The 17728-nt window shown below is 44.8% G+C and overlaps 1 protein-coding gene and 1 pseudogene across 1 annotated transcript in view; both read right to left on the bottom strand.

Annotated features, from left to right (window-relative positions):
• Nucleotides 1-17728, bottom strand: part of TMEM131 (transmembrane protein 131) — a 943143-nt gene that overhangs the window by 434162 nt on the left and 491253 nt on the right. Inside the window, exon 24 of the mRNA XM_085622890.1 lies at nucleotides 234-343. Within this exon, the coding sequence (XP_085479016.1) occupies nucleotides 234-343 (110 nt within the window). The remainder of the gene's footprint in view (nucleotides 1-233; nucleotides 344-17728) is intronic.
• Nucleotides 15830-17432, bottom strand: LOC146805608 (uncharacterized; annotated as a pseudogene).

The raw sequence follows: 17728 nt of genomic DNA, 5'->3' as shown, positions 1-17728 counted from the left end.
GAGACACTAGCCACCAAGGAACTAAGCGTAAGGGGAGGAGGCCAAACTATGGATCAAGAAATAACTCACAAATGCTGCATCCAACATGTAACAATCATCACCTAATTACAAGGAATTAAGTTCAAATATGAAGCAACAGAGGCAGTGGGAACTTAATATGAAAATCATATTTTCATAAGCTTAAGTTAACAGCGTTCACAGGACAAAAGGTAATTATCCTGTCTTGAACATACCTCGCTATAAGCTTATCCAACAATGCAGAAGGGTTAGCGTATAAGCCTAATGGAAGGAACTGAACAAAGACGGGAACATCGGCTGGATTTTCCAATAGTATTTCTTCTTCCTAGAAAAAAAAAAAAACACATTTGTCAGAATAGCACAACATTCAAATTTGTAATTAATTGCACAACCTGTAGATATAACTGATCTTTGGAAAAGGGAAGTGTTTTAACATCACACATCAAAAATCACATATGATCCTCAATTTCTTAGGGTTAGAGATTGGGTAAGAGGAGGGGTAATTGACAGAGGAGAGTGTGGTATTAGGGGATATAACTAATATCAGGTGTTATATAGTGGAATGCTATCCGTGTAATAGTAAAACACATGGCATGGGGATCTGACAGCCATCTTAATGTAACAACATTGATAGGGTTTGAACCCTGAGACCTCTTGAAGTGACATTTGGTATAGTCTGCTATCTCAGTGGGCTTTTCCAGGGAGACAAATGACAAGAAGAAAACCTTATTTTCGCTCCGACCTCAATTGCGCGAATGGGACATTAAATATTGGAGGGAAAAGCGGAAGAATTTCACGATACAGAAGAACTGCAGTCTTTTCTGGAAGGCCTACAGCAACAGAACATGAACACAGCACACGTCTCCAACACAACTGCACTGGCCACGAAAGCGCCCACCCCAGGGACAGAGGGCTTGCACCTTTGGACGAGGGGGTGGGGGAGACACACAACAGGACAGATCAACCCTATCACAGAGCAGAAGAGATAAAGTGATCCGAGCAGTGGTGGAGCTCACAGAAGTTAGAGGCCACGACAAATTCCGCTCGCCGTTGAAGACAGGACCGGCGATGGACTGATGTACACATTGACTATTTTTTCTCTGTATCCCCACAGCAAGCAGAAGAGTACCACATGTCAGTCTCATGTTTTACTGTTTGCTGTTTAATGACCGCTGTTGCTTTAAAGGTCGCCTACTTAGGGTGTAGCACTCTGTCCAGCCTGTTTCCATGTAGTGCCCTACCGCACTGGCACTCCGATTGCAGCCAGCTGTGCTGCCTCCATGGGCAGATGAGAATCATCTGCCCACTCCATGCTCCTTGCTTGGGGCCTTACACCACCGACCTCTGCACCAAAGCCCTACCGTGCTGCGGGACCCCACCACCCCCGCATGGGAAATGAGACACCTGTTGATTGGCATGGCATCCACCCTCCTCTCCTGGTGTGCCAATGGGCCGCGTGGAACTTGCGTCAGACAACTGATGCCAACCACCCCAACAACAACAGCGACCAATACTCTACCTCCCCCGCTAATTGAACACACTTAACATCCTCCACCCTTGCCTGTGGGCAGGACCTTGAGGTGCACATCCCTAACATCTTGGCCCACTCCACCCGCTGCCATGGACTTCCACAGATTGATGCCACAGGCCCCCAGTCACCTTTGTGCCTCTCCCAGGCAAGGGACCCTTACAACGGTTACCCACCCACCATAAGCAACATATTGTGGACACATGCTGGTTACTCACCCCCATCTTTAGTGAACCTCCTGAGCTTTGCGGGCCTACAGGCTTAGACCCGCTGACTAAAGTTACTGCCTGGCTCCGGGAGCTAGCCCACTTGGGTACCCTTATCCCTACTCAATTTGTCTCCTCACCTCTCCCACACTTGGCTTACTCCCACGTCCCCGTCCACCCCATTTCAGTGTCCCCCACCGTCATTCTCGAGTGTGCTTGCAAGTCCAGACCCCGGTGACCCCGGGCCTGCATACGCCTCTTACAGGGGGGGTTGCCACCTCCCTTACCAATCGCTGCCGTCGGTCACTGCGCTCAGCAAGATTGCCATATGCTTTTTCCTGGTCCATCCTCTGCTGCTTATTGACCCCTCCGTGTTGACATGTCGCTGCCGAGGGGTTTGAACATATCATGGAATGTGAAAGGCCTCACAAACTTCACTAAACGCAAAAAGGTGTTTGAATATCTTAACTTCAAACAGGCAGACATAGCTTTGCTTCAGAAAATCCACCTTTCATGCACTGAGACAGAGAAGCTCCAACGCGACTGGGTGGGCAGGGTTATCCATAGCAGCCGTTCACCGTCACCAGATGACGGAGCAGTGGTGGCCCGGAAATGCAGAGTAGCTATACTACTACCGAAATCTCTCCCACTCACTGTGCTCAAGAAGTAGACCAACGCAGAGAACACTACGAATTTGTCAAGATCCGAATATGTGATAGAACACAGTGTGGGGGTATAATTTGCTCAGACGGGACCGAAACACCTAGCCCTCTTACAGCTTAACCGTTTGCTGACGGAGATGGCCGCTACCCACCTGCTCATAGGGGGCACCGGGAATCTAGCACAGGATGCGGTACTAGGTCGTACTGGCCCACTGGATACAGTTAATAATGTAGACCAGGCCTTCTGGAGCGACATTGTCACTGACCACAGCCTTCTGGAAGCCTGGTGGCTCCTCCACACCACATATAGGAAGTTCACCTTTATCTCCCCAGTGCGTTGCACCCAATCGAGATTGGATTACTTCCTCACCTCCCAGCCAATGATCACCATGATGAGCTATACTCTCACACTCAAGTCACCAACCCACTTCTCAGCGGATCTGGGGCTTGCAATGTTAATCCGCAAACCCTGGTGCCTCCCCTTTCCCAGTAGAAGCAGCCCCAAGGTAAAGAGCAGTTTAAATCTAATGTTGCCACATACCTAGGGCACAACAAAGTGTCACTGACCACAGCACAAATGATATGGGCAGCCAAAGCGACCATTAGGGGCACTTGATAGGGGATGCCACCAAAACTAAATAACTGAAGACAGAACAGGGTGTCTTGGCAAAGGCCATAGTTGAGCTAACACGCCAATAGACGGCCCGCCCCTCCGTTACAACCCGACACCAATTGGAGAAAGTGTGCATGGATCTCAATATGCTTTTCATTTCTAAGGCAGAACATGCCCTACAAAAATTGAAAAAACGCCTCTATGAGCAGGGGGAGAAGGCAGGCAGGCGGCTGGCAGTGCAATTGTGACACAGGGAAGCAGGGATGGCTATAAAGGCCATTAAAACGGATTCTGGTCACATCATCAGCCGCCCACTGGACAATCGATCACGTTCAATTACTACCAGGACCTCTATACTTCCGAAGTGGTTCTGGACTCCACACAGATAGTCTTCTTTGCCACGATACACCCAGCCTGAACGTGATGGGCAATGAACTGCTCCAGGGAGAAATCACCAAGGAGGAGATAGCACAGGCCATCTCCAACCTTTCGTGCCATAAGAACCCCGGGGAGGATGGTTTTCCAGCTGAGTTCTACAAACAGAAGAATGTGGAAGTGGTGGAAAGGCAGAAAGAACGGAGAATCTCTGAACTCTCTCAAATATAGCCCTCATCACAGTCCTCCTCAAGCCCGGGAAGGACACTCTCCTTTGTAGCAGTAACAGGCCTATTTCCCTCCTCAATGAAGATATTAAGATCCTAGCCGGGATTCTGGAAGCCTGCCTAAAAAAGGTAATCCCCTCACTGGTCCATCTCATTCAAGTGGGGTTTGTCCCAGGGAGCTCATCACACAACCACTTACATACGTTGGCACATGGCTTTTGGCGGGCCAAAGATTTACCAGAGGAGGCCCTGGCCCTCTTGTTCGATGACGAGAAGGCATTTGACAGAACCGATTGGGGCTCTCTCTTTGTGACACACTGCAAATTTGGCCTCAGTGAAGACTTTGTTTCCAAGGTCTGCTGGCTTTACGATTCCTCTTCCGCACAGGTCAACTGCAGAAGCTTTCTTTCAGACCCCTTTCTGGTCTGGAGCGGGATGTGACAGGGATGCCCGTTGTCACCCTTGCTCGTCCTTCTGGCCATGAAACCCCTGGCAACAGCTCTATACCAATCGGAGCAGATAGTGGGAATCTCCACTCTGGGAGGCCTGTCGACATTATCTCTATGCGGAAGATATTCTGCTCACGCTCTCTGACCTTATGGTTTCAATCCAGACCCTCCTCGATACAGTTTCTGCTTTCGCTGCGCAATCCGGCTTCAGGATAAACTGGGGGAAGAGCAAGGACCTGCCACTTTTGCAGATGACAACTAGAGCTGCTATAGAGGGCAACCCCCTTTCAGAGGGAGGTCTCCCGCCTTAAGTACCTGGGAATCTACATCACCCATGGTGGAGGGCAAGTCAGAGTCGCTCTTGGAGAGGACAAGGCTTGATTACGATAAGTGGTCACAGTTCCACCTCTCGTTATGGATAAGGACGCTGGCAGTAAAAATGGCGACATTCCCGAGGCTCACCAATGTGCTGGAAATGTTCCCACTTTTAATACCCCTCAAAACACTGCAACTCCTGGACAAAGGGATTAAGACTTTCTTCTGGGTGAAGTCGAAACCTCATCTAGCCATAGGTAAACTTACAGCTGACAAGTCATGCGGTAGTCTAGGACTTCCCTCAGTTGACCATTATTGCCTGGCCCTGCACCTGGCGCAGGTAGCCTATATGCAACGCCAAGTCCAAGAACACCACTGTGTGCCGCGATCAAGAATAGCATAACAGGAAGCCCACCGGAGTTACAATCACTGTACAATAATGACGAGTCAGCCCCGAGGCCGGTAAACCCCATCATCAAAACATGAGTTTTTACGCACAAACCTTAATTGGTCGACACCAATCTCCACGATAAGGCACCGATATGCCGCAATTCCAGCATCCGCATGGGAGGAAAAATGCTCATTTGGGGTCTCTGGTGCGAGGCGGCGAGCCTCTCCCTGAACCACATAGAGGTCCTGGGGCACTCAAGTCTTTAGAGGTGCTACGCGAGGAATACCGGCGATCCCCCGCCCACCAATAGTAGAGATATACAAAACTATACAACTGTTCTACACGGCGACTAGTCACCACACCATGGGTCATACTGTCCTCCCCCGACTCTCATATCTCAATATCTGGGAGCGATTCAAGGGAGTGATGTTGAGTCTTGATCCAGCATCTGTACTCTCAACCACAGGTGGCGAGATTGTGAGTTAGATGGCAGGACCGACTCCAGGTGTAATATATGGGCCGAACTACTGGGTGTACTGAACCGAGAGAAGAGAGACGAGGATGAAATTCTATCTTTTCAAAATGCTACAGGCACTGAACACCAACAAAACTCTAAGCTGGAGTACTGCTTCATCACTCGAATTGCTGACGTATGTACTTCATGACTCCCCTAACATCTGCACTCAATAAATCAAAAACAACTTTATTCGGTTTTCAGTAAAAACCATAAAAGTTACAACATATCCGCACCTCGTTAAAACTGTTGGTTAGAGATTTTGCAATTTATAACAGTAGATAAAAACAGGCGATTACGTATAATTAAAAAAGAGAAATGTACAATTCATATCAATAAATACTGTACAATACAGAACACATGGTCCATAATCTGAAACAAGGGACTCCCCTAACATCTGCACTCTCTGGGATTAAGTCGGTTTGACTATGATAGCGATCCCCACCCCTCTGTTGCGCCCCTTGATCATGCTCCATTACACGGTGGACACAACCTCCCTATTCTTCCATAAATGCAGACTGCTGCATACAGCACTGACGGCAGCAAAGCTCTGCATACTCCGTCACTGGCATTCCCCACACCCACCCTCCTAAAAGGAATGGCTTATATAAATGTATAAAATTGCCTTCCACGAGAAACTCATCAATAACCTGCAAGATAATGGGTGCCATTCTTGCACGGTGACTGCTGATTGTTGATTAGTACACCAACAAAGGCCCCGACTATACTACTATCCCTCATCCCCCCTCTACTCACGCCGTATGCAACTACGCGGTAGTCCCGCTTAACGAATAGGAGATTGACCCCGGCCCTCGCCGCCCTCTTTAATGTCCACAACGGGAAACTTTCCCCACCCCTCTCCCTTCTCTCTTTTTTTTGCAATGAACACACACACACATCCCGTACCACTGTTTAGACAAAACGGGTGCAAACACTGCAGTTTGCTCCAAGTTCTCTCTTTTATTGTCAAAGAGCCTGCTTGACGCATTTCGGCTGTACTTGCCAGCCAAGTTCACAAATATCAAACACCATTTTGTTTACAGATTATATCTCATCACATGACCCCCTGAAATGTGTCATCATAGACAAACGTTAACGTGTGTAAGTAAATGCATTTCTTCATGCTAAAGTGCATCGTGCAACAACAATCATAAAACAGAGAGCAGGGGGCGAAGGAGAGTTGTGGTGGGGTTCTAAATGTACCGAAGCATAAAATTGAGCAGGTAGGCATGGGGAATGTAAGGTGTCAAGTATTGCATTTCCCTGCTCACTGAGCTACTGTGTCTTCTTTATGTATTGATTTGGCTGTGGGGAAAGGACATAAGATGTAATGCCATCAGCTGTATGTGTTTATACTCAATAAAAAGATGTTTGAAAAAATAAATCATTACTCATGTTATATATATTACATACATACAATGTCTCTTACTCATGAGTGTTCCAACATAAGCCTCGTCTTACACTGAGCACTAGAACGCTACCTGCGCGATCTTGCGCTCGCTGTGTGCTAAAGTGCATAGGTTCTCTCAGACATAAAAGTTAAAAGTATTACTTGAAATACATAAATCCATCAGTTACAATTTCATCTCGGGTTGTAATATATACAACGCACAAACACTATTCATTTAAACTAACCATTAGAAGTTCATCTATGCATGTGATATTGAAACTCATGGGAATTTCGGCTATTCCCATGCTGCCAGTGGATGGACATAGGTTACAGGTCCCACCTAAGTAGGTAAAAACATTTAACCAATACAGTCCAAGCCTCAGTGACATGTAGCTTAAAGGTCACACCCAAGTAGGTTTACACTCGCATTCGAATGCGAGCTCAGAAGCGAACAAATTATTATAGGAAGGTGTGCAGCGCGGTGCTAGTCTCCATCGCCACATCACCATTAAAATGTTACATAAAGTGCCAAACTTCACGGCAACAGACAATCTGCAAACACAGATTTCAAGTGATTTCTTCGATGAAGATCATCATCGTTTTGTAGAGATTCTATAACTTTCTTCAATCAATTTTTTAAGCTAAATGTTCAGGCATGCTGAAGGAAATATTAATATCAACCACTGAGAGACGGTCAACAAGGCAACAAGGAACTTGAAGCACAGCACCAAAAACAAATGAGAGGGAATCAAGCAGAGTGGTGTCAAGCTGGAAAACAGCAAATGCTAAAGCTTGTAGATTTCTCTGTAAAAGCCTTAAGAAACTAGGGTAAAGCAGTATAATAAGTACTGATCTCACCACACAAAGCATAATCTGGCCCAAGGTTAAACAAGTTTTGTTGGTCACTCACTGACATCTGTTAGTCTTAGTAATAATGTTTCTTGCTAACTTGACACTTGAGTGTTGATAACCCACCTTTAAACCAGAACGCTCACAATTTAAAAGGAACAGTTTCCTGTAAATTTCTTCTTACGAGGAATCATAATACAAATCAAAAGCAAGAACAGACAGTTTCTTGTGGGATCAAAGAGCACCCTTTTATAAAATATAATACACTTTTGGTTGGAAAATCCAATTTTGAAATAAAAATATATACATTTTTGAGAAGCCTATTTGAAGGCTGCATTGGGCAATTTTCGTTTATTTTCTTTAAACTACAAGCCAATAAAAACACCCAAAGTAACTAGTTTACCACTTCTAACAGAAAAAAAAAAATTCACAAGCCTTTTTTAAGCAAAAATTAAAGAAAACACAGTCAAAGTAGATTCACAGAATGGAAAACGGACACTGATTCGAAAAGACATTGAATTTCCTAGTATCCCACTATGCAATGTCAATTGTTCCAGTTATTACTGTAACGAGACAGAGAATGCAGCTCAGAATTAAATCAAATTATTAATTCTTTCTATTGGAGACGGGGGAACCTAAGATTTCAATGAATATTCAGCAGGGATTTCCATGAAGGATGTAAGTTACTATTCTTTCTACTTCAGGGGGAACTGCATAATTAATAAAGAGCACTAAATAAAATGCCAAACCCATCTCTTAAAAGGGAGTACAACAACTTCAGCGAGTTCTAATACACCTGGGTGGCCATCTGCCATGGAGTATGCATCAATGTCTTGACAAAGTATGAACAGCTCCAGTCGGCCGCTTTGTAAATATCTGCAGTAAGGATTTATTGTGAGAATTGGCTTTTGGTTTACTAGACAAAATCATGTTAGCTTAATGGCTGAGAAGTACTACGCAGTAGGCATAAAGATTATTTGCTTCTCATGTCCTGGAGCCCATCCTACTATGGCTCTGCGAACTGGGCTAGGGTATAATCCTTTTGACTCTCAAAGTAGCAACAGCAATCAGTCACATGCTTTAAAGGTAGGGGGTTTCGGGGGGGTCAATCTCATTACTCAACAATCAATGAACAAATCAAAAAAGTTCATGTTGAGCCCAGTGCTTGTCCTTTTAGAAAAGAAAGTACTTTTTAATATTATATCAATACTCAATACTACACAATTCAATCAAATATACAGGGTAGTGATACTGGACGCAACTCTTGTGTCTCTATACCACTTATCTCCCTCTGGGCTATCTCCCACCCCATGGATGAAACAGGTTCCCAGCAATTTATGGTGAAAGCATTAATCAGATCACTTGTTTGCTCCAGTTCTTACCACTAGTGGGGAAGCGGGTAAGAATTCAGTATCTTTATTTTTCGCGCTCAACTAGTGCAAGCTCACTGGCTTGATCCCACCACGGGGAGAAGCCTACAATGATTGGGTGCAGTCACCTTGATATCGCCATGGAGGCCAGCTGCAGCCTGCGTCTGTCTGTATGTAGCTGCCTGTGTTAGTCTGGTGTTGATCGGTCAACCTGGGAACCCCACAAAGGGATTGGTCCAGCAGTTGCGGCCCCGTCTTGGCTGGCAAGGTTGTTGCCTGGCTGATGAGAACACCACTGTAGGTGCAGTTCTGACCAAGTCGATGTGAACACTAAGGCCGTCACTGTCCTGATTAGGTCGATGCAAACATCTCCGTAATTGTAGCCCCCAACTGAGATGATGCCAACACCAAGGAAGGTGCCGGCCTGACTGTGCTGATGCCATCACCAAGGCAGGTGCAGCCCCGACTAGCCCTTTGTGAGGATGCACAAACTTTATGCAATTCTTGGTGTGAATCGCAGAGAGACTGAGGCCCTATGCAGCAAGGGTCGCCATGGTTTCACTTTGAGGCAGTCCACTTTCTCTCTGAGTCACTTCAAGAAGGAACACAATGGGCTTCTCCTCTTTGACAGTCACTTCTCCTAAAGGGCTAGGCACACTCCTTTCCGATTGCAGAAGATGGGCATGCTCCTAGGCATAAGGTAGAGCCTTAACTCCTCCAGCAGAAAGTTTAGACTTCAAGTGATATCCCCTCACCCCTGGGAGACTTGACTGTCAGACAGACACCAGTAGTGGCCATAAACAGTTGAATACTCTGGAGAACACTCCCTTCCTTGGTCATGAAGACCTTAGAACTGGAATAAAGTGGAGTGGTTTAAGTTCCACTTTTTCACATTTTCTAGATGGGGGATGTGAATCCAGGGTCTCAAACTTCAGATCAGGTTTGGGGTGACTCTCTTTCAAGTGTTCTTCTCGGGAAGCCCAACAGACACAGCAAAGTGATTTTTCTCACAGCCTACAACATTGGAGCTGTCTCCAAAGTAGAGCACCCACATATGGGCATAAGGAAGTGAGTTTCTACACCTGGCTTTCACCAGCCTCTATGAAGTAGTAATTGGGGATAGACAGGACACATCCTCATCTTGAACAACAAAAACGGCAGTCCCGGTCTTCATGCCTAAAATCCAACTAATGACAGTGCTCAGGAAGAACTAACCAGCAGCTCTTTTCTAAAAAAAAAGTCTTCATGGACTTTCTAAAGATAGTACTGTCTGCTCTCTCTTCACTTCAGTGCCTAGATACCCATTCTCCAGTAGCAGGAATACAGACAATACACTTAGACCGCTGAGGGAAGCGTTCTTCATGTGCTATCTTATTTCATGCTAAGTCAATGGCATCCATAACAGACCTTATTGGCTTTAATACTAATAACTATATACAAAGTGCTTCTACTGCATATGCCACATGCACACTGCGTCCCCTCAAGCACCCAGGCTGTCACTGCAAAGTTGATGGTATTCACATAACAGTTTAACTTTACACAAGAGAGTAAGAAGGTCACTGTCACCGATTCAGATGAAAAGGTTCACACACACTATCAATATCAAAACAGAGTATGCTGCAACCTTACTTTCTATTTGCTCCTCAAGGTCACAAGACAGGTCCTGGACCACATTGGTTAGGAAAGGACATGAGTAAGCCTCTGCACACATATTCGATCAGTGTGATGCTAGGGCCACAATAGAAGTCAGGATACCAGATACGGATGCAGTCAGACACCTGAGGAATGGCAACACATCTGTGTTCCACGGAGGTGATATGTCCATCTCAAAAACATGTATGAACCTAATTTGTAAGGAATCACGAGCGACATGTGGACAAGAATAAAGCAAACAACACAGCATATTACCAAATGCAGTATCCACCAGCTGATAAATACATGAGAGCCAATGTAATTAAAGGACAAGTGAGGTATGGAGATCAAGTCAGAATCATTTATGAACTCAACATTCTGGATCAATTATATGGGCCTTTGCAATGTCATTTGAGCAGGCATGGTCTTGAAATACACTGGAAATGCTTTAGAACAATGAGAGCTGAGAAGCTAGAATAGGGAGAATCAAGATAGGGCACAGAGGTTTTAGGCACTGTGAAAAGGCGAGGTCTGTGTCTTTATACAATGTATACAACCTCATCTATATAGGGAGGAGACAGGCCATGACTCGCCTTAAAAACTGTACTGAGAAGCTTAAATTAGGGTCTGCTATCAGATAGCCAGCTAAGCTAAAGGTAGTGGGCAGAGGTGAAAAGACAGTTCTGGTGATAATCTTATGCACATAGCCGAGTTTATAACTTTTACTATAAGCATAAATGTGAATTATGGAACTCTAACCAGTAGGCTGTTGCATTAGACCCGTCAGAGCTGCACAAGAAAACAATGAGATTAGAGGTGTTAAAAGAGAGGGCTGGGCTGAATTTTCTCTTTGTTTAGTAGTTAAAACCAGGTTGATATATCAGTGATTAAGTGTGCAACTGCATGTACAAACTTAACAGACCAAGGTTTCTAGCCGTTGTGGGGGGAATGAGAATAGCTATCACAGGGAAAAAGAAATTCAAGAAGCAGATAGAAAGGGGTTGGAATAAGCCAAAATCTATATGATTCTATAAAAGACCAAGCAAACTTCGGGGTGATGCTTCAAATTTAAATTTAATTTGTGCAATACCGTTACGAGTTTATATGATTTATCAGTGATTCAAAGTCTCAAATGTCTTTGATGTTATCTTTGATTCTTACGATTTCCTCTGGTAACTTAAGCAAAACCAATAAGAATGGTTTTTGTTTTTTTGTTTTTTTAAATCAAAAGGAAAATATGATTTCTGTCTTAAAGGACTTGATCATTAACAAACAAATTTAAGGGCATCCAAGGCTTGATGGCAGGGATGCACTGAGGCATCTATGTGTGAAGATGCAGGTATAGATAGTAAAGAGAAGGAGGATTTGGATATTAACATTCAATAGGTGGTAAAAAAAAAAGGCTAAAAAAGTATACGACCACACCTACTGAGGAGGTGTGAAGTGAGTAAAGTAACAGATCCTCAACTGACAATAATGAGATGAGCATCATTACAGAAATGAACATATAGTTAGGATAAGAAAAATGAATGGGCAACGTGGAAATACCAAAGGAAGGACCAATCACTAGAACTGAGTGGTTAATGGTATCAAATTCAGCTAATAAAGCAGTCTCAGTTGAGCAAAGTGTGCAAACTTCCAATTGTAAGGGGTCAAGTACATTGATGCAGGAAAGGGAGTTGATCAGTTGTCTGATTTCAACTCATTGGAGAATCTTAAAGAACACAGGCTAGCTGGGCAAAGGTCTAGTAGTTGGATGGGAAAGAGAAGAAAGGATAATGTTACTTAACCATTAAGCATCTGTTTTTAACACGCAGAGCTGTAGATTCACATGCTTTGCATACTCCTGCCATCTAGTGTTGGGTCTGCATGTTTGCAAGTTGCTTTTCTTCGAAGACGTCTTTCCAGTCACGAGGTAACAGTGCGCATGGTCATCGTTTCCATTGTTAGATTGTTTTCCCGCAGAGGGTGAGAATGGAGTTAGTAAGTGTAGAATAGAGATGTCCATGCGTATGTATGTAAAGTGAAAGCTGCAACAACTACAGGTATCCAGGGAGGCGGGTGGGCGCATGTGAATCTACAGTTCTACATGCCAAGAACAGATGCTTACTGGGTAAGTAACATTATCCGTTTGAGGCATGTGAGCTGTAGATCACACACTTTGCATGGACTATACAGCAGTATACTCCCAACGCGGTGGCTAACCTGTAGCTGTTGAAGTAGTTTGAAACTGTGTTTTAAGTACTGCCTGGCCTATATTAGCTTGTTGCCTCGCTAACACATCTACACAATAGTGCTTGGTGAATGTGTTCGGTGTAGACCATGTTGCTGCCTTACAGATGTCAGCTAAGGGAATATTCAAAGTTCTTTCCGCTTTCACAAAACATGTCTGGATACATTTCACGATCCATCTTGCAATACCTGATTTAGATATGAGATTGCCTTTGTGTGGTGGTGAAAAAGCAACAAAAAGCTGCTTTGTTTTGTGAAATTCTTTTGATCTTTCCACATAATATTGTAGAGCTCTTCTAACATCAAGTGTGTGTAGAGATCGTTCTGCTTCAGAATCAGGTTGAGGAAAGAACACAGGTAACTCAACTGATTGATTGATTGATATGAAAAACAGAAACTACTTTAGGAAGAAATTTAGGATTGGTTTGACGAACCACCCTGTCTTTGTGAAGCTGATAGAAAGGCTCTTGTATGGTTAATGCCTGCAGTTCACCAACTCTCCTTACTGAAGTGATTGCGATGAGAAAAGCAACCTTCCATGAGAGGAAATTGTAATTGACACCTGTGCATTGGTTCAAATGGTGGACCCATTAGCCTTGTAAGGACTATGTTTAAGTTCCATACTGGTGCACATTGGAATCTTGGTGGGATCAGCCTTTTTAATCCTTCCATAAAGGCTTTGATCACAGGCACTCTGAATAGAGATAAGTGTTGTCTGTTTTGTAAGTATGCAGCTGATGTATAAGCTAGTCCAGATTGCTGTAAATGTAACAGATAACAGATGATGTTCTGCACAGAAGCATCAAGAGGATTGATATTGTTATTGTTACAATAGATAACAAACCACTTCCATTTTGCTGCATAACATGTCCTAGTAGTAGGCTTTATAGCCTCTTTTAAGATATTCATACAGTCTGGTAGTAATTGTAAATAACTAAACTCTATGACTTCAGGAGCCAGAATGCTATGTTGAGTTCTTTGGGATTTGAATGCCTGATTTCTCCATGGCTCTGAGTAAGGAGACTGGAGGTGAGATGCAGCTTTTGGTGTGGAACTACTGACAGCTCCAGCAGGATGGTGAACCAGGGGTGATGTGCCCATGTGAGAGCTATGAGAATCAGTCTGAGGGATTTTTGCCTGGGCTTCTGAACTACCAGCGGAATGAGTGGGAGAGGCGGAAAAGCATAAGCAAATATCCCTGACCAGTTCATCCATAAGGTATTGCCTTTGGAGAGCGGGTGTGGGAACCTGGAGGCGAAGCTTAGGCATTTTGCGTTTTGTGCTGTGGCGAACAGGTTTATGTGAGGAAATCACCATTCCGAAAGTAGGGGAGCAGAACTTGGGCATGAAGTTCCCACTCGTGGATCTGCTGCCTCTGTCTGCTGAGAAGGTCTGCAATCTAATTGTTTACTCCTGGACGATGCTCTGCCAGGAGATAAATCTTGTGGTGTAAAGCCCATTTCCAAATGGCTTGTGCTAGGCGTGACAGTGGGAGAGAATGTGCCCCCCTTCTGTTTCTGTATATAATACATGGCTGTCATGTTGTCCGTGCATACTAGGATAGCTTTGCCTAGGAGGTGAATTTGAAAAGCTTTGAGCGCTAGAAACACGGCTAGTAGTTCTAGGCAATTTATATGGAGACTTTTGTACTTTAGACTCCACAACCCTTGGATTGTCTGATTGTGTAGGTGAGCACCCCAATCAGTGAGCGATGGGCCAGCTGTTAGCACTGTCTGTGGAACAGGGTCGCTGAAGGGCAGCCCTTTGGATACATTTTGTGGGTTCCACCACTGCAGAGAGCGATGGGTGCGGCCATCTACCAACACAAAATTTGTCGATTTACCCTGCGACTGGTTCCACTGACTTGCTAAGCATTCTTGAAGGGGACGCATGTGAAGTCTTGCATTGGGAACAATCATGATGCAAGACGTCATAATTCCTAGCAGTTGCATGAAGAATCTTGCTGGCAATGATTGGTTGGGCTGAAAATGAGTGAGAAGGGACTGAATACTGAGACTTCTGGCTGCACTGGGAGAGGCTAGAGCTCTTTGAGTATCTATGGTGGCTCCCAGATAGGTTTGTGTGTTGGAAGGCTGTAGATGAGACTTCAACGCGTTACTGTAAACCCTAGTTGGTGCAGTAAGTGAATTGTGGCTTGAATGTGTTGGAGACACTTTGGTAAGTGCTGGCTTTGATGAGCCAGTCGTCCAGGCATGGGAAGACATGGATGTGCTGTCTTCTCAGATGAGCTGCGACTACTGCCAGACATTTGGTAAATAACCTGGGAGCAGTGGTGACTCCAAATGGTAGTACTTTGAATTGGTAATGGTGACCCGCTATCATAAATCTCAGATATTTGTGATGAGCGGGATGAATTGGAATGTGAAAATATGCGTCCTTTAAGTCTAGAGTAGATGGAGTCGCCTGCTGTAGAAGTGGGAGCACTTTGTGAAAATGTTCTGACAGTATGTAGTGGTTTAGTTCTCTGAGGTCCAGAATAGGTCTCAATGAGCCGTCCTTTTTGGGAATTGGAAAATACAGGGAGTACATGCCTGACCCTTGATATTGTAACGGTACAGGCTCTATGGCTCCTTTTAGCAAGAGAGACTTGACTTCCTGTTTGAGCAGGTGTAAAGATCTGGTGACATTTTGTGAGAACAAGGGGGAATTTTTGGAGGATTGGTGGTAAGCTCCAGGCAATAACCATGTTGGATAATTCCGAACATCCATTTGTCTGCAGTTATGGATTGCCAAATGGGGAGGAGTTGTAGAAGACGTCCCTCGACAGGCGTTAAAATGATCGGGGGAAGGGTAGGCAAGTCACTTCTTGTTAGGGGAAGGGGAATTACGTGGTGTGGAACCCTTGACTTTACCTTTGTCATTGTTACCTCTGTATCCTCTTCTAAAGAAGCCTCTTGAAGATGAAGATTGATTGTTGCCTTTGTACGAGGCAGAAGTATTGTCTGAGGATGTGGTCCTGGACCCTCCACGGTAGAAGGAGCTACGAAAGGAGCCACGATTAGAAGGAGACTGTAGGTCTCCCATCAATTTAGCTACCTCAGTGTCTTTTTTTCATTCTCTCCAACGCCTGATCTACTTCAGGCCCGAAGAGATGCTTTTTATCAAATGGAGTATTTAAAATAGATTGTTGTACTTCAGGTTTAAAACCAGAAATCCTTAACCAGGCGTGCCTCCTAAGTAACACACTAGTGTTAATCTCTCTAGCTGCGGTGTCAGCAGCATCCAAAGCACATCTAATATAGGAATTGGAGATGAGCTTTCCTTCTTGCACTAAATCTTGAGCTTTATCTTTGTGCTCATCTGGGAGATAATAAAGCAATTGCTCCATTTCGTCCCAGTGCGCTTCATCATACCTGGCTAATAGGGCCGGGGTGTTGGCAATGCGCCAATGATTCGCTGCCTGGGCGGCTATTCGTTTACCAGAAGCGTGTAATAATTTTGACTCTTTGTCCGGAGGGGGGTCATCCCCCGAGGTTTGTGAATCGGGCCGTTTACAGGCATTAGAGACAACTAGAGAGTCTAGTGGTAACTGCCCCTTAATAAAGACTGGATCAGACAGAGTAGACTTATATTTTTTGTTTATTCTGGGAGTGAAAATACGAGCACAAACGGGGTCTTTGAATATATCATCGGCATGTCTCATCATGCATTTGAGCATAGGGAGAGTCTAACTAGATCTGTGTGTGTTACTCAAAGTTTCAAACAAGAAATCTTCCTCTAGGGATTATTTGTGTAATTGTACCCTATGATATTCTGCAGCTCTAGCAAGTATTTCTAAATACTCTACATTGTCATCAGGAGGGCAAGGCTTTGCAGGGTAAAGGTCTGGGTCATTATCTGTAGGTGAATCAGTGTTGCAGTCTTTCCAGGGATCTACAGGAAAAGGATTATCTCCATTATCATCGTCATCAGGTTGTGGTGGTGGAAAGTTAGTTGTTGTGATAAGTAAATGGTTTAATGGTGCAGAAGGTGGTGTAGGGGAACGTGAAGGAGGAGAGGGGTTAGTACCGACATTCTTCCTCTTCAAATGAATGGTATAATGTATGTCCTATGACATACATTATACCAAGTTTGCGCTTCTGAGGCTGTTTAGTAAGACAATGTCCTGTATCAGGATTAATATAAAGTTCCTTTTGTTTTGGGTCCGATTTGGGAGGTGGGACGTCGAAAATCGGATTCTGCAGCTTTAGGGGAAACGTTTTCTGTTTTGGCACTGGGGTGGAATTATTTTTCGGCGCAGAAGGTTTCGGTTCCGAAGCAGTTTTCGATTTCTGCATCAAAGATTTCGGCTCCAAAGCTATCTTCAGCTTTGAGCCCGAAGGTTTCGGCTCGGTGCCTGACTTTGGCCGACTCGATCCCGAACCGGAAGGCTTAGCGACGTGTTTCGGTGCCGACCGTGGCCCGAAGGCGGAGATGGAACTGAAGCCTTTTGCTTGGCCTGATTTGGATTTCGGGACAAGGGCTGTTCGGTACTCACGGGACGTTGACCTTGCGGTATGTAGTCTTCCAACTCGGAAGTCTGATTCGGGAACAGATACATGTTCTTCCTTTTCGTCTTCAGCCCCTTGTGCATCAAATTCTTTTTGCTCGGCTCCTTCACCGAAGATGCCCTGAGTGTATTCGATGTTCTGGTTTTGCATTTCACGACATAGAGCCAGGCGATCGCGGAGCGGTTTCTTCTATCGAACCGATATGCATGCGTCGCAGTCCTGTTCGTTGTATTCTGGAGATAAGCACAAGTTGCACACTTCGTGTGAGTCGGTGCGCGGGTACTTTGCGTGGCACCGAGGACACAATTTGAATGGAGTCCGATCCATCGACTGCGAAGTGGACCGACGCAGTTAGGCCCAATGGCCTTCCCCGAGTTTTCTGATAGAAATAGAGATTTTCTTCAACTGATACGATATGCCGAGAAGTGAGATATGCGTACGAAACA

Source organism: Triturus cristatus, chromosome 8, assembly GCF_964204655.1.
Source record: "Triturus cristatus chromosome 8, aTriCri1.1, whole genome shotgun sequence".
In the NCBI taxonomy this organism is placed as follows: Eukaryota; Metazoa; Chordata; class Amphibia; order Caudata; family Salamandridae; genus Triturus; species Triturus cristatus.
This window is presented reverse-complemented; position numbering and strand designations above follow the sequence as displayed.